Source organism: Grammomys surdaster, unplaced genomic scaffold (genome assembly GCF_004785775.1).
Source record: "Grammomys surdaster isolate TR1022 unplaced genomic scaffold, NIH_TR_1.0 240, whole genome shotgun sequence".
Lineage (NCBI taxonomy): Eukaryota > Metazoa > Chordata > Mammalia > Rodentia > Muridae > Grammomys > Grammomys surdaster.
In genome coordinates this window covers 946230-969724 of record NW_021604685.1, presented here as the reverse complement: position 1 = coordinate 969724, position 23495 = coordinate 946230, and the positions used below count along the sequence as shown (strand labels likewise).

The 23495-nt window shown below is 43.7% G+C and overlaps 1 protein-coding gene across 2 annotated transcripts; it reads left to right on the top strand.

The window, feature by feature from the left end:
* Positions 1-745: 745 nt before the first annotated feature.
* Las1l (LAS1 like, ribosome biogenesis factor) lies at positions 746-22268 on the top strand. Of its 2 annotated transcripts, XM_028774366.1 has the most exons (14): positions 746-1014; positions 1619-1744; positions 2432-2501; positions 4360-4441; positions 5497-5778; positions 6213-6259; positions 7122-7231; positions 9920-10005; positions 10329-10379; positions 10684-10890; positions 11202-11349; positions 16145-16794; positions 20027-20177; positions 21958-22268. In XM_028774366.1, exons 1-14 carry the CDS (start codon positions 824-826, stop codon positions 22067-22069), a joined length of 2313 nt encoding a protein of 770 aa, XP_028630199.1. In that variant the 5' UTR covers positions 746-823; the 3' UTR covers positions 22070-22268. The 2 variants fall into 2 exon arrangements, with proteins under 2 accessions (XP_028630199.1, XP_028630200.1); XM_028774367.1 differs by lacking the exon at positions 10329-10379.
* Positions 22269-23495: the final 1227 nt, after the last annotated feature.

Genomic DNA, 23495 nt, shown 5'->3' with positions numbered 1-23495 from the left:
TTTCTCTCTAACTCCTCCATTGGGAACCCCATCTGCCTTTGTATATGTCAGCCTCTGGCAGACCTCTAAGGAGACAGCTATATTCTGACAGGAGCCGTTTTGACATTTCATGCATGCACTTTGCTAATATTAACTTCCTGTCCCTATTACCATCTTTTACTGGCCCCTCACACTGTTCTTTTTCCTTCCTCCAAATAGGGTGGTATTAATTTACTTAGTGCTTGTCAAGAAAGCCGATTTTGTTCTACCAAGTCTTACCTAAATATATGTTATTTTCTCTGTAGTTCTTCTTCTGCGTCCAAAGTAATCTGCTGGATTAGTAACTGTTCGTGGAGACAAAAAAACAAAAACAAAAACAAAACAACAAAAAACAAAACCAGGAAACTTGAAAGCACTTTAACTAAGGAAGTACAGTAATCAAGAAAAATTCCTCCGTAGACCGCCAAGGGGCGCAAAGTTTTTTGTTTGTTTGTTTTTTTGTTTTTCTTTTCAGTCCGGACACACTAGTTCCTGTCTGGGACAGATGACGCTAAACAGCCAGGAAAATAGCAGAACCTAGAAGCTGAAGCGACTGTGGTTCTGGTAAGGCTGCTTTATGAATGAACACTTCCGGCAGAGAGTGGTAACAGAATCCTGAGTGTCCCACGTTCCTATTGGCCACACTAACGTTGAGAGGCGGGCTTACATCGGGGTCATGCTCTCCAATTGGCTAATGATGTGGGCGACGGTTGGAGAGAGGGCTGTGTGAAGCGCGCGGCAGACTGCGTACTTCATTCAGTTCAGGCGGGAGTCCGGGCTTAGGCCTGGTCTTGGCTCCCGGAGGATGGATCTCGTGTGGCGTGCATGGGACGATAAGTCCTTCAAAGAGAAAGAGCCAGAGTCGCCAAGTGCCGGGAGTATGGTAGTCTCCTGGCTCAGCAGGGCTGAATGGGAGCAAGTGACGGTTTATCTGTTCTGTGACGATCAGAAATTGCAGCAGTACGCGCTGAACCGAATTACAGTATGGAGGAGCAGGTAAGGCGGCCGGGTCAGCCCTCTTGCCTGGGTGCTGGTGGTGCCTTACTCCTTCCTAAGTACCTGGGGAAAAGTTGCACCCAAACTCCTGTACTCATCCCATCGAAGGAAAGTAGGGAATACGTTCCAATAATATTTTTGTGTCTGTGAGGCTTAAGTTTTACGTGCAAAATAGAGAGGACCTGAGCCGGGACTAAAGGAGTAGGTTGATATGTTACGGTTGATATGTTCTTGTTCCAGTTAGGGATTGGACTGTCACCCTTTAGGTTAGATTCAGGATTGAGGTGGCTCAGTTTGATGAGAGAGGGAGGTATAGAGATTTGGGGCGTCTCTAGCTAAATAGTTTGAGGGGGGAGAGAATGGACTGTGTCCACGCAACTGTTGATGAATGTAGCACTTAAGATGTCCTGTATACCGCAGCCAGCTTCTCAATTCCTTTATTACTGTTGGATCTCGGGGACGTTACCCGTCTTTTCCACAGTGTTTTGTATCTCCGTGCAATTTTCAGTGTGTAATGGGTGTATAGTGCAACAACCAAGCTTCTGTGGTAGAGGATGGAACAATGTAAGGATTTTTATGATGGTGCTGGACTGTGGCCCTTTAGGTTAGGCAACGAACTGCCCCTGGCAGTGGCGTCTACTGCTGACCTGATACGATGTAAGCTCATCGATGCAAAAGGTAGCTTGGGCACTGATGAACTTAGACTGCTCTATGGCATGGCATTGGTCAGGTAAGACCTGCATAGGGTAAGACTGGGAACGGGGCGGGGGGGGGGGGGCATGGATTTAAAAGGCTTGGTTTCGGGTGCTACCTGAAACAAAAAGCCACGGATGGGTCTTTGTGTGTGAATCAACCTGTGATTTTTTTTTAACTTGGCCATGACTATGTCTTGTTCACAGCTATGTCTTGTCTACTCAACTCTCTTTCTCTTTTCCAGAAAGTTTTCTCTCTTCTGTTCTTCCTTCCCTTCTAGAATGTGTAGGAGGTGTGAAATTCAGAACATTTCATACATGGTGGGGGGAGGGTTACCACTGAGTTTTCTCATGTGACAAAGCCTTATATTGTTCAATCTCTGTTTTGATGTCTTCCCCCTTTGACCTCTGTTTCTGTCATTTATCTGTGTTCCCCATATTATTTAATGTAGTCATTTATTCTGACTTCTATAGCATATTGTGTTCTACCATATCTTATGATTATTCTAGATCAAATTTGCCAAGACCAGAACAGTGTATTATTTGTCTGTGTTGTTTCAGTACATAGCAGAGCCCTTAGTAAACGCTGGGGTGGGTAGGAGCTATACCTGCTCTGGCTGACACCAAGCATAAGAACAGGGCAGTCAGTAGAAAGGGAACTTCACAAAGAATTTTGAGTAAAAGAGTTTTTTTGTACTATGCCACTTATTTCTCTCCCAACCCAGGTTTGTGAATCTTATCTCAGAGAGGAAGACAAAATCTTCTAACCTTCCCCTCAAATACCTGGCTCAGGAGGTATGTGTGAAAGGTTGCATTGCTCATTCTCTTTTTCTAGGAGGGCTTCCTAAGTAGGTCATGGGTTAAAGTATGCAAATCAACCAGTTTATCTCATGGCTACCAGGTAAACCAGTAGAAGCTTCAGACCCTTAGCTTTCAAGTTTTTTGATGTTGTTAACTCGTAAAACAACATGTTCCACTACGACATGTGTACATATATTACTATACTTTGTTCTTATTTGCCCTTCTCTGCTTTCCACTCCTATCCCTGCCCCCTCTTCTCTCAAATAATCCTTCCTGGTGCTTGCATGTCACATTCCATTAGCCTTCCTTGTTCTCCTTGTCCCTTTCATTAGCTCCCTTCCTCCCTTGCTCACACTCCTCTTTCTGTATTCTTTGCCCTAAACATATATACACACATATACACATTTAAGTCTAGATTCTGCATGTGAGAAAAGTTTTGAAACAGTTGTCTTTCTGTGTCTGGCTTATTTTGTTTGGTTCACATACTGATCTTCAATTCCATTTGTTTTCCTGAAGATGCCATACTTGCATTTTTCTTTACAGCTGAATAAAATTCCATTCAGTGTCTGTTCCATATTGTCTTCATGTGTTGATAGACCTATAGGTTCATTATATATTGCAGCTATTGTAAATCAGGGTAGTAGTAAGTGGGGGTGTTTAAGTACTTCGGAGGTATGTTGCCTTAGAATCCCCCGGGTGCCTACAAGTGATATAGGTGGATCATATGATAATTTTCATTTTAGTTTTTTAGGACCCTCCATATGGGTTCTCTAGTGGCCATACAAATTTCTGCTCCTGTGAGCAGTGAAGAGGGATACTCCTTCCCCCACATCCTCACCAGCATTTACTGTTGCTTGTTTTTTTTTTTAATGCTACCAATCCTGACTGGGCTGAGATCAAATCTTGAAAAAGTTTAATTAGTATTTCCTTAATGACTAAGGCTGTTAAGCACTACTTCAAATATTTATTGGCCATGTATGTTTCCTTGAGAACTGTACATTGTTAAATTTATTGATTGGGTAATGTTTAATTTTTTTGGATTCCTTATTACTAATGTTCTGTATGATATACACTTGGCAAAGATTTTTCTCCCATTTTCTAAGCTGTGCTCTCTCTCTGCTCTGTTATTTTCTTTGATGTTCAAAAACTTAAAAAGTGTCAATGCAATCCATTTGTTGACTTATTTCTTGTGCTGCTGGAGCCCATGCCAGAAAGTTTTGACTGAACGATTGAATGTCCAGTTTTAAAGAAAATTGCTCCCTTATTTCCCATGACTTGCATTTCAGTGGGCTTGGCCAGCTCTGCTAGTTTGGAGTGGCCCAGTGAAAGTGAGGAGCCTGACTATACCATTGGGTAGGGACACAAAAGAGAGTTAGCAGTCAAATGCCTGTCCTCACGGAGCTGGCAATCTGAGGAAAGAAACAGATCAACCAAGCAGCAAAGAATGCCAGATATTTCTGGCTTCAGTAAGTATGTTAGTTGTATAGGAGTTGATGTTAGGTGTGTTCTCAACCATGAAGAAAAATTTCTGGAGCTCTTATGAGAGGCAAGGAAGAATAAAGGTACCTAGGAAGAAGAAACAGGCAAAGGGAAACTGGGGTTACTAGTAATGCCCATCATAGAAATCTCTTAAAGGAGAATGGCTGGTGGTTGGGGATAGTTGCCTTTTCTCATGTTAAGACTACTTCCAATGAACAGTAAAATATAATCAGGAACTCTGGATTGTAATCTTGACCACCAGTAAGACTGGAAACTTCACTGAGATGGATGGCCAGGGTGATTCGTCCCTGAGTTTCTGCAAGCTTTATTATTTTCTCATTTCTAACTAAACTCATTCTCCACTCCTAATCAGGTGAACATTCCAGACTGGATTGTTGAACTTCGCCACAAGTTGACCCATAAGAAAATGCCCCATATAAATGACTGCCGCCGAGGTGAGTGCCAGGGGTGTGTTAAGCTCGTGGGTCTGGGCTAGGTGGCATTTGGGGAAAAGGAACAAGGAGGAGGATTGTACCTGGTATCAGGACCAAGTGAAATATATTATAGACTCTTTTTGGTTACAGTATAAGGCTTGGCTTTCACAAGCTTATTGATCATAATATGTAGCCTTTTCATAGGGAAAAAAATCCATGTGGAAAGTATGAAAAAATAAAATCAGGATTAATATTACCTTGTTTCATGTTTTAATATGGCTTGGCAGTATACTATTCTGGTTCTTTTATAAATCTCAGAGTCATTTTTTTATCTATGTACATGAGTGTGTGTTCACTATTTGTGTGTGGATACTGGAGGCCAGGAGAGGTTGCTGGGTCCCCTGAAACTAGGGTTACAGGCAGTTGTTAGTCACCTGCTCTGGGTGCTGGAATCTAAGCCTGGGTTCTCTTCAGGTACAGCAATTGCTCTTAATTGCTTCAGGTACAGCAATTGCTCTTAATTGCTGAGCCATCTGTATTGCCTCTGTTCTGGTCCCTTTTGCTATTTTAATGGTAGGGTATTGCTTTCCTCTTAAATTTTGCTCTGAAAGGTGGTGGGTTGAGAGGTGTAAACCATAGTTTCATGAACTCAGGCATCCTTTTTATGTTCATTCCATCTTGATTAAAAAAATCCCTGATTTTAGTTTCTTCCCTTGTAATCAGGAAACTGAGATCTAGAAAAGGGAAGAGACTTTGTTAAGGCCATATTAGTATCTGGTATACCTAGGTTTCAGTTCTTCCATTTACCACCCCTTGCTTTATTTGACACCCATGTCTAAAGTTAGCATTATATTCTCCCCCCCACCCCCCGGAAAGATACCAGTGAGCAGGAGAATACAAGAGAGGATATATGCAAATATTTGAGATTTGAGCCTTAGAGCCAAGCCAAGTCTCTTTCTTAGACTTTCCCATTATGCATACAAAATGAAAATAGAGGCCCAGAGAACTGGGGACCTGCTAATTGCCCATAACTGGTCCTATGGCATATCTCCCACATCCACCCCTGCCTCTTCTAGGTTGCTACTTTGTCCTCAATTGGCTCCAGAAGACATACTGGAGCCGACAACTGGAAGACAGCCTGAAAGAAACCTGGGAGTTGGATGAGGACCAGGTAGAAGCAGATGAACCTGAAGAAGAGGAAGGTGAAATTATTGTTGATGAAATAATTGAAGAGATACCAGAGTCTCAGGATGATGACAAAGGTGAAGAGTTGGCTGTCGAGGACGATGCAAACACTCAAGGCAATGAAGAGGTAGCTTCTCATCCAGAACCACCTTCAAGACATAGGGAGTTGTATGGTAGGTATTCATGGGGCAAAGGGGGGCACATGTTCCTGGAACACTCAAGCTTGGGGTCAGTACTGCTTTTTTTTCCTTGATAGATTATTTTCTGTATGCTATGGAGGAGTCCCAGCATTAAAAAGAACCACTGTCACAAACTATCTTATTGGGATAGTTTCTATGGTGAATGGATTGCCCCACCAAAGGGGCAGGCAGTCACAGGCTGGGTGGAGGCTTACCCCAGGATTCTCCCGCGTTGGTGCCTGGGACCCAGGGTGGGGAGGGGAGGGTGCGCTTGGCTTGGCTGTTGCTGCTCCCCCTTTTTTGAGTTATGTGAAGTAAGTAGGGATGGAATTTTAGTTGTCAGCTTATAGCTCAAGGTACAAGAAGCTCAGATTCCCACAAAGAATGAGAGGCTAGGCTTCCTTCACTGTTTTTCATTCTGTTTTCAGAAAAAGCACGAGAATTGCTGGTATCATATGAAGAGGAACAATTTAAGGTAAGCATCCTTGCTGCGTGCGGTATGCTGTCACCTGTCGTAGTCATTTCTTCCATCTTGCCAGCTACCTGAAAGAGAAGTCTTGAGAAAGAATTTGAAAGTGGCAAAGCATGAGGGAACTTCTCAGAGAATTTGGAAGAAACATGGCAAAGCACGAAGGTACTTCTTGGAGAGGGTGTGCACTACGAAGGAGACCAGCAGAGTCTAATCAGATGATCCTGTGGGCTGATGGAAGAGAGCAAGCAGATAATGAAGTTGATGGACTATTTGTTGTGGTGTAGAGAACTGGGAATGGGGGGTACAGCTGTATAGCCCTATGATTCTCAAGATGGCCAGCAGATGGAGATTAAGAGCATCCCTAGATCAGATGAGACTTAAGGTGTACATATATGTTTAGGAAGGCTAGGAAACTATTTAGGTCCTCCCTTTTTTACAGATTGAAACCTGTGGATAATGGAAGGGACAGATTCAGGGTTATATACACAGTGCATGACAGAACTAGGATTGGAACCTGGGTCTCCACGATTCTCTTGTTCCTATAACTCATTTCTCTCATTTGCTCCTTACCCTTTGGCCCAAAGATCTCTGCTCATCTCAAACCAAATGCTCCCAATTGACACCTAAGTATCAGAACCTCTGATGATTGAGAGCCACAGAGGATTTGGACTGGGGAGAGTGGAGAAGGAGAAAATGGAGTTATTTTTAGTTATTGGGCTTATAAAGGAGTTGTGGGCCCACCATGCATGCTTTGTCCTGTTCCCTTAAGGACAGTGCTGTGGTCCTATGAGAAGCGATCCTGGAGGGGTTTGGGGTGGGCTCCTTTATAGAGTCAGACTTCTGATTGGACTCTCTTTGCTGTCAGGTGCTGGAGAAATATAGGCATTTACTTCAGGCTATTAAGGTCTGGAATAACCTTTCCCCACGTGTACAATGCATCCTAGAAGAACTCAAGAGCATTTCATGGGAGAACAGGTTTGTAACTTGACAACTCAGGGTTACCTATTCTCTACAGTAGAGGGTAACAGCCTCATTGAAATTGGGTTTCAAGACAAGACATAGTTGGTGATGTAGACCTGTAATCCTAGCTACTTTGGAGGTTGAGTAGACAGATTGCAAATTCACAGCTTGGGCTATAGAATGAGTTCAAAGCCAGTCTGGGCAGCTTAGTGAGATTCTGTCTCAAAAATAATAGTTGAGGGGGAAAAAGAGAACTGGCTGGGAATATAATTCAGTGGTATCATGCTTGCCTAGCATGTACAATGTCCTGAATTCAATTCCTAGTACCAGAAAGAGACAACAGTTGTCATGTTCTAGCTAGCTGATTTCTATTGTAGGGAATCCTAGAGTAAATCCTCTTACCCTAAATGGTGACTGTCTTCTATAGTATCTGCCTCCAACCCAGCTACCAGGTTGCCTATTGTGAGTTACTGAATAACTAGAGTTATAAATGCCTGTAGTCATGCAGTCCCTGACAACCTTTTCCCTCTGTCACATAGAATGTGACAGACTTGACAAATAGAAAAATGCTTTTGATATATAACATAACACTTCATCACCTAGTCTTGAGTGCTGCTAGTCTGTTTTTTCAAACAACTCTTGGAAGATGTCAGTATCTTTTGGATAATCATGGCTAGGCAGACAGAGGAGAGACCTTGGGTCATGGCTGCTAGAGGCTAGGCTAGGTTCCCTCCTCTCATTATGGCTGTGTGTTGCCCTGTCCACAAACAATGTTCAATTCAACCAGAGTAGGTAGAACTTGTTGCTCTTGTGTATTCTGCCTAAATTCAGTTTGAAAGGGCTTTGGAGAACTTGAGCCAACAAGCTGTGGAAGAAGGCTGGGAGTGTGATGTTCAGTGGTAGGCCTTAGTTTTGATCCACAGTGCCAAAAAGGGAAGAAAGAAGATAAAACAAAAAACTATGGAGGCAATGCTGGCCCTACAGTAAAGGAAAGTTAAAAGAAATCTAAGATGTAGAGTTGGAAAGAATCTACACTAGATCTGATGTAGGTGAGTTTAGATGAAAGCTTGCCATGTAAGCTGGGATTCCTTTATCTTTATTCCCAAAGGTGATGGTGCTGTTTTTCTTTTTTTGTTTGTTTGTTTTGTTTTTGAGACAGGGTCTCCCTGTGTAGCTGTGGCTGTCATAGACTAGGTTGTCTTGGAACTCAAATAAAAATTTACCTGCTTCTGCCTCCCTAGTGCTTGGATTAAATATCTATACTCCACGATGCTCAGTTCCAAAGACATTTCATGAGAGTTTACCCATGCTAGACTTCTTAGCTCTACCCTTCAGCAAAAGTTTGAGGAACAGCTTCCCCAGCAGCTGGAAAAAATTACTTCTGTGCCTTACATAGTAGTATCTGCCTTTTTTGTGCTGAGTAGGCAACTGGTAGGTTACTTTTAAGTTTTAGGATTCTTTTTTTTTTGTAAAGATTTATTTATTTAATGTATGTGAGTACACCATCACTCTCTTCAGACACACTAGAAGAGGGCATCAGATCCTATTACAGATGGTTGTGAGCCACCATGTGGTTGCTGGGAACTGAACTCATGACCTCTGGAAGAATAGTCAGTGAGTGCTCTTAACCACCGAGCCATTGCTCCAGCCCCAAGTTTTAGGTTTCTTATCTGAGGAGATGAGAGATGAGTGGAGGGATAACTGTGTTCTCAAGCCTGGTCTGCTGGATAGAAGGAGCTGACTGTGTTGGCATCCCTCTAGATACTGGGACATCTTGAAAGCTTGACACCTGCTAGATCTAGTCAGCTAGGAGAGGCTCTTAGCAGGCCAGTAACTGGAAAACCCACTGTTGTGGTTTAGGTTTGAGCTAGCTGACATTGAGAAATCTCCCCTATTGCTGATGTTTTCGAGCCCTCTAACTTTGATTTGGGTTCTCTGTAAGGAGGCCTGAGTCATATCCAGACTAGCAGTTGCATACCTAGCATTTCTACTTCTAGGATCTAAATGAAGAAGGTATCCAGTGTGAAGGATAGAGAAACAGACAGGAGAAACAAAAAACAATGTAGGAATTGAGGTCTAAAAGCACGTGATCATCCCAGGCATTTAATTTCTTCTGTCAGCCTAAGACTTTTATTCTGTGATTTGAGTTATTCAGTCACCACTGCTCTCACTTATGGGACATAGATCACCACATGCTTGGTACATGAGTGTTCAAAATCCACTGATTCTAGACTCTGGCTCAGTCCCTGTCCCAGGAGCCTGAAGCCTAATAGCTTTATCTTCTGATTACTCTCTGCCACTGGTACTTTGGCCATTTAAGCCAGAGACATTAGCTCTTTTGGAAGTGTTGCAGGAATAGGTGTCTTTTTGTCAATTTCATTCTAGTGTGCCTTTTTGTCTTTCTTCTTGGTACTGGGAATTAGACTCTGGCCCTTATGCACACTTATGTTTAATCTTGTACCATTGAGATACAGCCATATTCCAGCCCCTTAAGTCATTTCAACTTTAAACAACCAGTGAATCATTCCAGCCTATTTGGAAAGGTAACCTTTTTCTTTCTTTTAAGACTCATTTTTAAAAAATATTACCCAGGGTGGTTCTGAATTTAATGATGCTTTCACCTCAGTCTCTGAGTGTCCCAAGTAGCTGGGACTATAGACATGTGCAACCATGCCTCTCTAAACTACTGTTTCTTTACCTTAGGGATGCTGTGCTGGATGCTTTTCTAGATGATGGCTTCCTCATTCCTACTTTCGAGCAGTTGGCAGCTTTGCAGATAGAGTATGAAGGTAGGGTCCTGGGTGTTCACTGAAACCCTAGGGTTCTGTGTTTCTTGTGTGGGAACTCCAGAAGTGGAATGGAGTGTGGGGTGGGGTGGGGCTGAAATGTCAGCCCTTTTGGCTGAACAGACTAGGTAGTCCTGCTGACGTGCCATGGGACTTTCCTTAGGTGGCGTTGAATCGGTTAAGGTGGGTTGGAATGGGTAGGGTGGGGTTTCTTAACACTGTTGTTGTGCCTTGTCAAATATGATTTAGCCACTAGCTAGAGAGCTAGAACAGCAGCATTGGAGTGGCCTTGAGAGGTCATCTAGTCCAACATCCTCATGTTACAGATGGTCAGACTGAGGTCCAGAAAGGGGAACTTACTGAACCAAATTCACACAGTGAGTTATTGACGAAGCTGAAGTCAGAAAGAGTTCTTTCTTTTATACTTGGTTTTGTATCAGTTGTTGTTTGCCAGATACTAACTGGTTTCTCTTTCCCCGCTCTTCTGCTTTCCTTCCCTCTTGTTCTGCAATGGCAATTCTTGTCATTGGAACTTGGGTGTGTCTGTTCTTTCTCTTTGGTGTGCAATTTTTCTTCTCTTCTGCCCACCCCTCTTGCTGGCTTGCTTTGGCCCTCTCTCATTCTCTTGCCCTTGGTCCCATTGCCCTTCCCATCCATCAACGGGTATCCCTCACAAACCAGAAAACATCGACCTGAGTGATGTGTTGGTGCCAAAGCCCTTCTCCCAGTTCTGGCAGCCCCTGCTCAGGGGCCTGCACTCCCAGACCTTCACACAGGCCCTGCTAGAGAGGATGTTCTCTGAATTGTCTACCCTGGGGAGCACTGGGATCCGGCCTACCTACATCCTTAGATGGACCGTTGAACTGATCGTGGCCAATACCAAGACTGGTGAGGAAAATTAACCCTAATCCCAGGGCCCAGGCATCCCAAGTCCTCAGCCAGTGTCCTCAGCTTTGCCTTTAACTCCCTTGTTAAACATTTAGAGTTGCCAAAGCTGCAGGAATTAGGAGAGAAACCTCCCTTTTCCTTTTTCTTCTCAATGCCATGGAAAGGAGGCACTCTGGATGCTTTGAGTAGTTAGAAATTACAGGGTGGAAATTTGGGGAGATGAAGAGAGATGGAGCCTTATCCCTTTTAAGGTCGAAGATTGGGTGAAGGACTCAAATGGTTCTTTCTCATAAGCCTCTGTTTTCTTTCAGGACGGAATGCTCGGCGGTTTTCCGCAGGCCAGTGGGAAGCAAGAAAGAGCTGGAGGCTGTTCAATTGCTCTACCACCCTTGACTGGCCCCAGGTGATTGAGTCCTGCTTGGGCTCACCTTGCTGGGCCAGCCCCCAACTCCTTCAGATGTAAGTCTTAATTCCTTCTGGTAAGAGGTTATGGCCCTGCCTGGAAGGCTCAGGGCCTCTCAGCATTAGACTGACTAAATTAGAAGGCTCTTTTGGTGATGTCTAACCCCATATCCCTTCCAATAACAGACAAGAGAACTGAGTCTCGAGGGGGCGGGGGTAGGATGCTGCTGCCTATAGTCACTCAGTGTAAGGCTTGGCTAAACTGAGTCCAGTGGGAGAATGCTTAGCATAGTGACCTGCACAGAGTAAGTGCACATTAAATAGTAGCTAGTGTTTATTAGTGGACCCAGGTCTTCTTGCTTGAAGCCCAGTGCTATCTCCTTTATTTGCTTCCCTGAGTATACTTTTGAAAGTTATTCAACTTAACAAAGTGAAGGTTTAACCTGACATTCAGTGATCTTTCTGCTCTGCATTACCTATCATGGTAACCATATCTCTTTGGAGACCCCTTTATTCTCTCTAGGTTGTGTGGTCAATTGGAGTGTTGTTTTGATTTCTTTAAATACCCATGGTTGTCTTCTTTTCCCTCATCTCTGTCAGTTCCTGGCCTTAAGCTACTTCTCTCATTCTCCTAGAAGCCTTTAGTACCTGATCCTCTTCCTGCTTACTAGAACAGTATTTCTTTCATTTGAACAATTCATTTGACCCCTGCATTTCCTCAACTCCAGAGATTTTTCATTTTTCACTGTATACAGCAGCATATTTTCATGACTCAGAAAGCTGACAGCCCAGTATCCCACTTGGTGGCCACCATGTCCTGTTCTTTTCGTTTTTGAACTTCCTATCCCATGACACTGCTTTTCCCTTGTGTCCCAACCCCCATCCCTTTCCTTCCCTTTGCTTCCTCAGCCTTGTCTGTAGTTTATCACTTCATTCATCCTTAACACCTTCTGCTCTACTAATCCTTTGGCAGTGTCCGACTTCTAGCCTCTCAAGCTGGGATTAATTTCCCTGTTCTGGTTCTTTTCATTCTTCAGCCTGGGTGGCTGAGTTCTCCCTGAGAATTACATAGCACTGCTCATTGCTGCCACTGGAATGTTACAAGTTTTGATCTCATGCCAGGCATCAGTGCTCTGTCTGACCATTTGCTTATTGACCACTTTGTCTCCCATCCTGAACTCTTCTGAACATACACCATTGACTTCAAGTCCCTGCTGCTCTCCCATTTCACCCTAGCTTCCTCCAGTGGATGAAGGCATGTACCAGGTCTCCCTCAACCTCTGGTTGAGGCCTCTTGAGCTAATTTGTCTCTATAGTCAACACTACCAATCTTAGTTTGAGGTGGTCTTGCACTGCATCAAAGTTTGTTCTGTCTGGGCTCTGGAGGCAAGTATGTCAGCATTGTTAGGGCCCTACCTCATTGTCTCCTTTGCTTAGCTGGTTATTATGAATGTGCCTGAGGTATGGGGTTTTATTCATCTTAAAAGAGTAATAACCCAAGTAACATCTGCTTTGCCCATGTGTATTTTGTTGGGCATTTTTTTTCTTTTTCCATCTCCAAAAAGGTTCTCATCTTAATTTTTCTCACTCTTTTTCCTCCTTAGCCTGCTGCAGTATGGTTGGTACTCAGTACCAATGCTGCCTTGACCTAATTACCCAAACCAGAGCTCCTTGTTAATCCCTGTATCTGTTACACTAATGCTGGATGCCACACCCTTCTGGAAATGCCAGTGCTTACTTCTGGTCTATATCAACTACTCAGCCCAGATCTCCTTACTTCAGTCCTTTCCTCTATAATTCGGTTTCTACTTTTCAACTGTATGCTTAATATCTGCCTTTGGATGGGCACTCCAACTCCAGAGCGATCCTCCTTGACCATTATAGATCTCACTTGTGGTAGCACAGGCTAGCCCATCCTGTTGACTCCTGAATATTTCCTAAATTTGAAATTTGTGTTGCCGTGTCTCCTCCCCCTGCCCATGTGTCTCCTTCCCTCTCCTAGACTAAGCTTTACAAGGGCAAGAGCTCTGCATTAGCTATCTGTACTCTAGCACATCACACAGATCTAGTCTTCATACAGGCCTTAGTAAATGCCCTTGAGCTGAATGAAATATCCTCTTCTGTTGGAAGGAGATGACCCAGCGTCTGAGGAATGAGTGAAGTGGGGGACTGGATGCCAAGACAGTGTCAGTTTTGTGATCCATCTTTCTGATCCAGAAATCTTTCTTGAACCTTAGTTACCAGTATCTGAGCTACAGACATATTTATAAAATGAAAATGTGGCCTTACTGACAAGTTCAGCCAAGGCAATAGCTCCAGGAGAAGGGGCCGAGCTATATAGACACATTGTCAGATGTGTGAGCTCCGGATTATAATTGACATGAATAAACTGGGAATTAAATTAGCAGTTTCTGGAGGAGTCAGGCTAGACCATCAAAGGAGAAGGATTTAGCATTTCAAGGAGGAAAAATGAAGGAAGCTTTAAAGTATAGAAGGAAGGATGTGTATACTTAGGAGGGAGGGAAGAGAGCATGGGGAGCTTTGATTAGATGGCCTTCATGACACTGTCCAATCTTAAGTGCCTGCAGAGTGGAGCAGTCTGAACCATAGACATCTTCTCCCAGCCCAAGTATATCAGAGGGATGTGACACATGCCACTGGTAATAGTGGCTCACTTGGGTACGATTCCTTGTGCACAGATCCTACTTTTCTCAGATAATCAATGAATTTAGATCGATTCACCTGTTTACAGAGTGGAAAATAGAGGGGTTATGCCTAGGTATGCTTCACATTGGCTAGGCCAGAGATCCCTGTAGCCGGTCCTTAAGTCTGGAGGTTTCCCTAATGTTTCACATAGATTGAACTCTGGCAGAGGACTTCTGTTACTGTATGAATACAGAACTTGTTTTTTTTTTTTTTTTCCTCCCAAAGGATGCCATGAATAGTTAATTATCAGCCATCATGCTTTTTTTCTTAAATAGGTAATTTCCTTTAAGTAAATACATTTTTACAGATATCTAGGGACTGAGGATTGAAGTACCTTAAAATCATGGTGGTTTGTTGATAATGGGATGAGAATCTGGGCTTGAGTTCTGTCAATCTAGACTCCACCTTCTTTCCACCAGCCTAAACGCCTGGCTTCAGTCCCGGGGTGTGTGTGTGTGTGTGTATGTGTGTGTGTGTGCATTTTATGACTCCTCTCCCACAGCACCTAACGGGTACCCTGGAAGCCGGGGATGGCCGATGGGTAATGAGCAGCACTGACAAGGCAGCTTGCCAGCACCAAGTGCCTGGGGATATTTATTATTAATCACACTAATGGACAACAGTGAGGGGAGGGGAGGGTTTCTTCCTGGGTTTTCCTCACATAAAGTTGTAAGCATTTCAGGATCTTCCCCTAGCCAGGAGATCAATTCAGTTTGAACCAGTGTCCTCTTGGAATAGGAGATGAGCCCTGCCTACAGGGACTCCCAGTCTAGTCAGTAGATGCTAGTTCTGCCCCCAAAGACAGTGGCCAGCCACATGTGACCAGTCTGCATGCATGACTTGTGTTCCCTCCACAAAGCGTGCATGCTTCACACCTGGCACTTCTAGAAGGATGTGCCCCATCCCTCCCTCCTGCGGTGTGTCCCACAGTGCAGGCTACCTCTTAGAGGCCAGGCTCTGTCTGTGAAGTGTGCTCACCCTCATCTTCCCTAGCAGCTCTCTATCTCTTAGTGGTTTTGCTCTTAGCACTGTCTTGTATGTGCACAGCACCATCTTGTTTAGTACTCCTCTGGTTGACCATCTCCATTGGTCAGCAAGTTGGGCTCTGCTGCTGTATGTCTGTCTTCTACAGCTCCCTCCCTCCCTCCCGTGTCTCCCGACAACACCTGAGGTCCACCCTTACCAACTGTTTTGGATTGTGAAGACAGGTGCCTCCATGGTCTTCTTGCCTCCAGGCTTCCCTGTCTTGTCCTTGCAGTCCCCTCTGTTGTTAACAGGGTGATCTTCAGAAATGGCAACTTTGACCTGTCCTCGGAATTGGCAGGTATCCTGCCCCATAATGCACACACTTCTCTTCCCAGCCTTTTCTTCCTGCAGCCCCCTGGCACAGGCCTCACCCTTCAGCCAGGCTACTCTGGCCACAGGCTGCATGCACCCTCTTGCCCCTGGGCCACCTGGGCCTCACCTCCATGAAGCCCTCCCCCAGTCTCTACATCTTCCTTGTGTTCTCTGCTTCCCCTTAGCTCCTGTAGCACCCACAATCAATTCACAGTGCTCATCAGGCCTCCCCCCACACACATTGGCTTTGTCTAGTTAACAGCTGCTGTATTCTTTCTTTCCCTCCCTCTATTCTAGCCTGGCCTGTAGCTGCTTCCATAAGGAATCACATTGTATTCCATGCAGAAGAAGCCAGCACACTGTATTCCATATCCTTGGCCCCCAGGACAGATTCCTCCAGTGTTCTCCTGTTCTCATTTCCAGCCTTACATGCCTATTAGATAGTTTATATATTTATGTAGTATTTCAGTGCAGACTAGTAGCTATCATTAATTGCTTGCTATTATCTGCCAGGCATTCTGCCAGGCATTCTATGTGAGCTTTCTTATTTCTTACCCCCAAGAACCCTAGAAATTGAATTCTGTTATTGTCTTCATTCAATGAGAAGTAATAAGAATTAAAACAGATGTACCAGAGAACTGGTTCAGCATACATGGTCCTGTTGGGGTTTTGTTCTGTCTGCTCTGTTGTGCTGCCTTTCAGAGGCAGGTGTGAAGTTCAAAGAACAAGTTCAAACTCCAGAGTGTTGAGCTATGAGGTGACTTTGAGACACTGACCTTTTCCCTACTCCGTTCCTCTGTTTGCTTAGAGTCTTCAAAGCCATGGGACAGGTCTTGCCAGATGAAGAGCAGGAGAAGCTGCTGCGAGTCTGTTCCATTTATACTCAGAATGGAGACAATGGCTTGGCAAAGGCAATCGAAGGTTCCAACTCCTCCTCCTCCTCCTCCACTGGGAAAGCTCCATACACATTGGATACCTTACATCAGGACCTGCAACCACCTGGTACCAACTGTGAATCTGAAGAAAGTATTCAACAGAAGGAGCAAGGCAACCTTAAGGATGTCAAGCAAGAGGAGGAAAAGGAGAATGAAGAGGAGGAGAAAGAGGAGGAGGAGATGGATGAAGAAGAGAAAGAGGAGGAGGAAGAGGAAGAGCAGGAACATGAAGAGCACCAGGAGGAAGAACAGGAGGAAGATGAAGAAGAGGAGCAAAAGGTCTTTCAAGATCAGATGGAGGCAGATGTAGAGGAAAGTGATAACTTAGAAGAAGAAGAGGAGGAAGTAGATGAGGATGAAGATGATGAAGATGATGACTATGATGATGATGACGATGATGATGAAGACAGGATGGACGTAGGGGGGTTCTCTCTCCTACAGGGATCCTGTGTTTTTGAGAATAGTAGAATCATGTCTCGGAAAAGAGAAGCTTTGCAGGGTTCAGCATGGCAAGTAAGCTCTGGTAAGTAGTCCTAGCACCCACTGTTATTTTCTTCTGTCATTGATTCCCTCTATTCTTGATGGCACCCTTCTCTCCTTTCTGTCTCCCTCTGCCTCTCCTCCACCTCTCTCAAGATTGAGTGTCACAGTATAATCTCAGACTTGAGATCCTGTGGCCTAAGCCTTCTGAGTGCATGCCCCAGTATCCTGACAACTTTAGCTCTTTTTGAAATGAAGATTTCCTGATGATCTCCCCTCTGTCAGCCTCCTGAGTAGGTGAGGTTATAGTTTGATACTACTGTGCTCTGTTGACCGACCCTTGAGGCTTTCCTTCACCCTAGAGAATAGATAAGAAAGGAATAAGATGTGAACAGTATATGGCAAGCCTCAGGGGCAACTGGATAGATACATGAATGGCAAGTGGCTTCCCTCTTAGGTTGGAGTATATAAGCATCAGGGACTGCTCTCAGACTGATTGCTGTTTCATAGAAGTAGCTGTGTGTAAGCCCTGGGCAGTAGGAGCATAAGAATGTGGAAGGTGAGGGGTAAAATATATTAGATCACATGTTTTCATGTACACTCACTGTGGTAAAACTGGGTTTTGCTATGTTTATTCAAACCCAGGGCATTAAGTCCAAGAAACTGGATCAAAAGAAAATATGGAGTGGTTCAGATTTTAGATGTTCACCCAAGTCTATGAATGAGCACATTGTGTTGTGTGTGTGTCCACACCTGATAGGTAAATTATGACTTAGAGACAAAAAACTCTTAGGGCAAAGAAGGCTGAAGTTCTTTCGAGTTTTTGTAAATAGCAAAAGAGAGAGGAATTAGTACAGGAACAGTTGAGGAGTTAGATATGGGTATAAGAGAAAAGTAGGGGGTGCAAAAAGAATCTCAAATAGGCCATAGTGTTGTTTAGTTTTTCTGAAGAGGAAGCAGAATCAACTATGTGAGGGAAGACTTGGGAACCTGTGGGAGGGTTTTATGACTAGGCAATGAGATAGTCATTTTGAATTGTATCTGTGCTGTCACCAAGGGGATATGTATAAGAATGTCAGGCTAAGCCGGGCGGTGGTGGTGCACGCCTTTAGTCCCAGCACTTGGGAGGCAGAGGCAGGGGGATTTCTGAGTTCGAGGCCAGCATGGTCTACAGAGTGAGTCCAGGATAGCCAGGGCTACACAGAGAAACTCTGTCTTGGAAAAACAAAAACAAGAATGTCAGGCTAAAGAGGCACGGACAATAATATACATAGGTCTGGAAATCGTCAACTCAGTGCTATTAGATAGAACACAGGGAGTGATCCTTGTGTGTGTAAATATCTATATTATTGGATGCTAGAGATCATTAAAACAGATACAAGAGTAGCTCTTGGGAGTAGCTCTTCTCTTTGTGTGTGTGTACAATTCTGGGAATCAAACCCAGGAAATCAGCAGACTAGGCAAATGCTCTTCCACTGAATTATACCCTCAGCCCATCCTTTTTTTCAGTTGACACTTAATTGTGTATATTTATGAGATACAGTGTGATAATTTGATACATAATGTTTAACACAGGAACGCCCCTTCTTGAGTGGTTTCTATGGTTTTTGCATTTAAAAAATTGATACAAGGCTAAATGGCATACATCCAAAGCTATGTGACAGGGAGAATTAAGTTTCATCCCTGAGTGGAACATCTTCATGTATGTATGTTTTGGGGAAGTTGTAGATTATGAATTAAGAAAGGTTATGATGTGAAGTCCCTCCCTCTCCCCACCTTGCACTCATTCCTTCCTCTTTCCCTCTCCTTTCTCCCTCTGTGCATGTGCACATGTGTGACGACATTAAGATATCTGGGGTTTCTACCTATAAATGATTTAGGAGGCAGGAAGTGGAGTAGGAGACATTCGTTGAATGGAATGTATATGCTTCTCTGCATATACTTGTGGGGTAGAATATGTAGTGTTCGGGGGCTGGAGTGATAGCTCAGTGGTTAAGAGCGCCAACTGCTCTTCCAGAGGTCCTAGTTCAATTCCCAGAAACCACATGGTGGCTCACAACCATCTCTAATGGGATCTGATGTCTTCTTCTGGTCTGTCTGAAGACAGCTACAGTGTACTCATATAAATAACAAAAAATAAATCTTAGAATATGTGGTGTTCTTTCTGTGCATCTGGGGTGTGTGTATTGGTGGGTATGGGGAAAGTGTGCTTTGAGAATTCTGTGATTTCTATTAATTTATGTGTTGCTACATCTGAAGATGTGTGGGTTTATGTGGAGATCTACCTAAGAAGAATGTGAGAAGGAACAAAAATGTCTGTAGCTATGTGTATGTGTGTATAATGTAAGCACACAGAGAGAGGTAAGAGTTACAAAGTGCTAAGATGTACAGAGAGGCAGTCTAGAGAAGTGGTAACAGTGAGGACAGAGCCAAGGGATACGCAGCAAACCCATGCTGAATTGGCTAAGAGAGCTAGGTAGGTATAGATGGGGGTGGGCCTGTGTACTAACAGGAAAACAAGCTTATCAACCCACATTTTTTTCTGTGAATATTATTTGATATTTTAAAATTAATCTTTTAAGTTTTCGTGAAACTATACACTGTATGTTAGACATATTCCCCATCATACCCCCTTATCCTCATTTCATACTCTTTCATTAGTTCACCTCATTTCCCTTGACAGTTAAAATTTCTACATTAATGTCTGACATAGTACATATGCATCTTTATAAGATCTGGAAACCACAAATGAGATAAAGCATGATATTTGTCTTTCTGAGATTGGCATACTTAATGATTATCTGCAGCTGTATCCATTTTCTTTCTGAAAGCAGAAAAAAAAACCTTTGATTTTTTTTTTTTTGTAAATCATATTTTCATTAGTCCTCTGTTCTTGGACACCTATGTTGGTTCCATGACTTAGCTACTGTGAATAATGCTGTATAAAGCATTGATGTGCAAATATCTGTGTGATATGTTGATTATGGAATCCTTTGGGTGAATAATCAGGAGTGGTATTCCTGGGTAGAAAGGTACTCTGGGTTTGTTTGGGGTTGTTTGTTTGTTTGGAGAGACTCCTACCTTGACATCTGCAGTGGCTGGACTAGTTTATAATTTCTACCAGCAGTGCATCAGAGTTCCCTTTCCATATCCTTACCAGCATTTATTGTTATTGGTTTTCTTAATGGCTGCCATTCTGGCTGAGGTAAGATTGAATCTGAATATAATTTTGACTTTTCAAAAGCTCATTCTTTTCTCTTCTCTTTGTTGTACAGAAGATGTACGATGGGGTTCATTCCCTATAGGCCGAATACCAGGTCAGACTGAGGACCCAGCAGAGCTTATGCTGGATAATTATGACACCATGTATCTTTTGGACCAACCTGTATTAGAACACCGGCTAGAACCCCAAAAGTCCAAGAGTAGGTGAGTACCTGTGGCAGTGGGATTTCTCACCTCTCCAATTGCTACCTTTTAGATAAGAAACAAAGCGGGGTAAATGAGTCAGTGGCTGTGCCCTTGTTAGGATTCCTTTACCCTAATGTAGGGAATTGATGAAATCATCACAGAGATGATTTGACATCCCTTCCAGGTTGAGACAGTTTGTGTGCAAGTGTCTGTGTATGCACTGGCTTTTGGGCCATTGGAATTGTGAGTCCATTCATGTTCTGCTTGCTTATTCTCTAGGAGATGACTTGAACTGCCTTTCACATGGGCATTCTGAGAGAGAGCTCTAGAATTCAAGTGTCCCCGAATCAGATGAATAGAGGAGGTAGCTGTGGAAGCCAGTTAGAAGTAGAATTCTGTTGCAGGATATTTGATCACACTGTTAACCCCGAGATTGTATTATTTATTGAGAAAACCTGTTTCTAGTTGTGGTGTGGCTCAGCCCTTATCCCACACCTTTAATCCCTCATAAAGACAGAATGAGCCAGAGAATGAGAAGGATCCAGAAGATTAGAACAGATTGCTAGAGTTAGTTCGAGGCCAAACGGAGCAATTCAGGAGAGGCCTAGAGAGAAGCCAGATTGAATCAGTTGGCATGGAGATGAGTTTTGAGCCAGAACAGCTGAGTTGACCAGCTAGCCAGAGCTCAGAAAGAGCTAGAAAGCATGAGTTTATTCAGCAGTAAGTCTCAGAGGCAGAAAGCATTCTAGGCCTAGATAATACTGTATAGAGGCTAGAAGCTTCTAGGACTAAGTCTAGATTAGCAGATGGAGGTAGTAAGCCTCAGAGATGACAATTACCTCAGACAAATAAGTTACTGTTACAAGATTCCATTGTTAGAGGCCCCATTCTCTTCCAACTAACCTGACCCTAGGAAAGCTTGGTCCAATGAGTGCCCAGATATAAAGGGAGAAGTGTGTGCTGGTAGAGCTATTGACTTGGCCCAGCTTGTTAGCCCTCCACCATTAATAGTTGAAAGATAAAGTGCCCACCCTTAATTCTTTCCTCAGCCTCACCCTTGACTTGGCTATGTGACTTTGGGCAAATCATTTCTTACTCAACTCTGGACCTCAGTTTTCTTTTTTTGTAAAGTTATGGGTGATGGGAAGGGTGGGACTAGAGTACTTCAAAGGTTACTTTTTTCTGCTACAGTAGTATAGCTATAGATCTGCCTGAGTGAGTAAAGGATGACACCTCGTCTAGCTGGAAAGTCCTTTGACCTACAGAAAGCAGGGACTTGAGTGTTTTTGAGCCAGGTTAGCGAGACAGAGGGTACTTATGTACCTCAAGCAGTCTTAAATATGGAATGGACTTTGGCCATCTGATCTCTATATCTCAAGCCTCATCTTGAGTAGTTAACTAGTTATTAGATGTGGGAGGGATCCAGCCAAGTCTTCTTTGGGTCCCTAAGCCCTAGGACCTTGGAAAGAGGCCCTGCTAAGGCAGCCACTTTGATTTCTCTTCCTGGGGCTGGGGTGGGGCTTCCATCCCTTAATCTCAAGCAGCACCACTCTGCATGCCTAGTTTCTATACTACAGTTGTGCATAATGCGTCATTTTAGTTCTACCCTTCAATCTGGGGGGGAGCAGGCTGGGGCCAGAGCCACCCCTAGTTCTCATCTGAAATCACTTGTCAGAGGAGCTCCTGTCTCTTTATAAAGACAGGCCCGTCCCACAGGCACATACAGGGCAAGTTCCCTTAGCTCCCTCAGAGTTTAGAGCTGTCCCTGTCCCTGACCAACTGCCCATTCTGTCTGCAGCCTATGTTGTGGCAGCAATACCAACTCTAGCAGCAGCGGTGGCAACATGGAAGGCCTTGTCTGGAACCAAGGGCAAATGCATAGGCTCAAAGCTGGCCTGCAGCTCTTCTGATCACTGTCCTGATGCAAGTGTCCATGTAGTCCTGCCATTGTCACAGCTCAGTCCAGAATCCACCCATGGTACAGACTGGACAACCTGGGAGACAGATCAGCCTTATCAATTCAGCTTTCTACCACAATGGAAATTTGAATGATTTTACCCACACTTTCTGTTGTGTTTTGAAAAATAATAAAAAGATTTTTGTCATGGAGTTTTGTGAGATGAGGGGCATGTAAATTGGGGTAGACCAGTGAAATTCTTCCTTTACTTTGTGGCTATTCTAAAGATGGTAAGATGGTAACAAGGCTCTTGCGTAGAAGTAGGAGCTTGAGACCTAAGAAGTATATCAATTCTGATTATCTTCCTAGCTAGACTGTGAACATCTGAGGCTTGGGGCTGTGAGGGGCAGGAGGTAGCAGAGAGTGGGAGGAGGGTCCAGTTTTTAGTGAGCAAGAAACAGGAATTGAAAGCTAAGATATGCCATACTTTGTCATTCTCTGTCCTTTGGCCTAGAAAAGACACAATATATTCTTGCAGTGGGCTTTGGAGCTTTAAGAAATACCTTAGTGATATCAGAATTCCATGAATTCACCAGCACAACAGACTTTTCCCATGTAACCAAGCAGGTGTTGACAAAGCAAGCTTGTGCATTGGGTTAGACAAAGGTTTTTTTTTTTTCCCAATGTTTCTCTTTCCACATAACAAAGGTTTTCTGGCATACTGGAGAGTTGAAGCTGGAAAGAGCCTCAATGAACTTCTAGATTAAACATGGAGAAGGAACTTGAAAATATGAGTATTCATCCATTGTGGTCTGGGGGGGGGGGGTGCCAACAAGCTTTCAGTTCTAGTCTACCTGAGAGTAGTTCTCATTTTACTGCATATGTTTTGGGAACTTAAATGACACTGCTTTTTAAAGATTAGTCTTTCCAAGAGAAACACTTTTGAAAGTAATAGTTCTGGTATAGTTACCCCTACCTCCCCCCCGCCCAGTATATGTACACTTTTTACCTATTTGTTTTCCAGATTTCCTGACCCCGCTATTTTTTTTTTGAAGTAAGAGTTTCCCTGTATAACAGAGTCCTTGGCTATCCTGAACTCACTTTGTAGACCAGACTGGCCCTGCCTCCTAAGTGCTCAGATTAAAGTCACGCACTACCACCACTTGGATTAGTCCCCTGCTTTTTAAGTGCACTGAGATACTGAGACAGACAAATGAGAAGTGATTGAGCTATGGGCAAAAAGCAGTTGCTAGGTTGGTGTAGATCAGTATTTTCTTGAACATCATCTGGGTTCATATTAGGAGTGCAAATTATTAGAGCCCACTCCTGACATGAATCAAAAAGGTTGGGAATAGGCCACAATCTATGGTTTTGGCATAGAATATCTTGTGTACTATATGGATGCATCACCTGTCAATTAAAAAGCCTATAGCCTATGG

Excerpts from the sequence above, each read along its gene's own strand:
- Las1l (XM_028774366.1), top strand. The coding sequence starts at position 824 with ATGGATCTCGTGTGGCGTGCATGGGACGATAAGTCCTTCAAAGAGAAA. Across the intron at positions 10,006-10,328 it reads TTTGCAGATAGAGTATGAAG|ATGGTCAGACTGAGGTCCAG; the intron begins GTAGGGTCCTGG and ends CTCATGTTACAG. Across the intron at positions 10,891-11,201 it reads CGTGGCCAATACCAAGACTG|GACGGAATGCTCGGCGGTTT; the intron begins GTGAGGAAAATT and ends GTTTTCTTTCAG.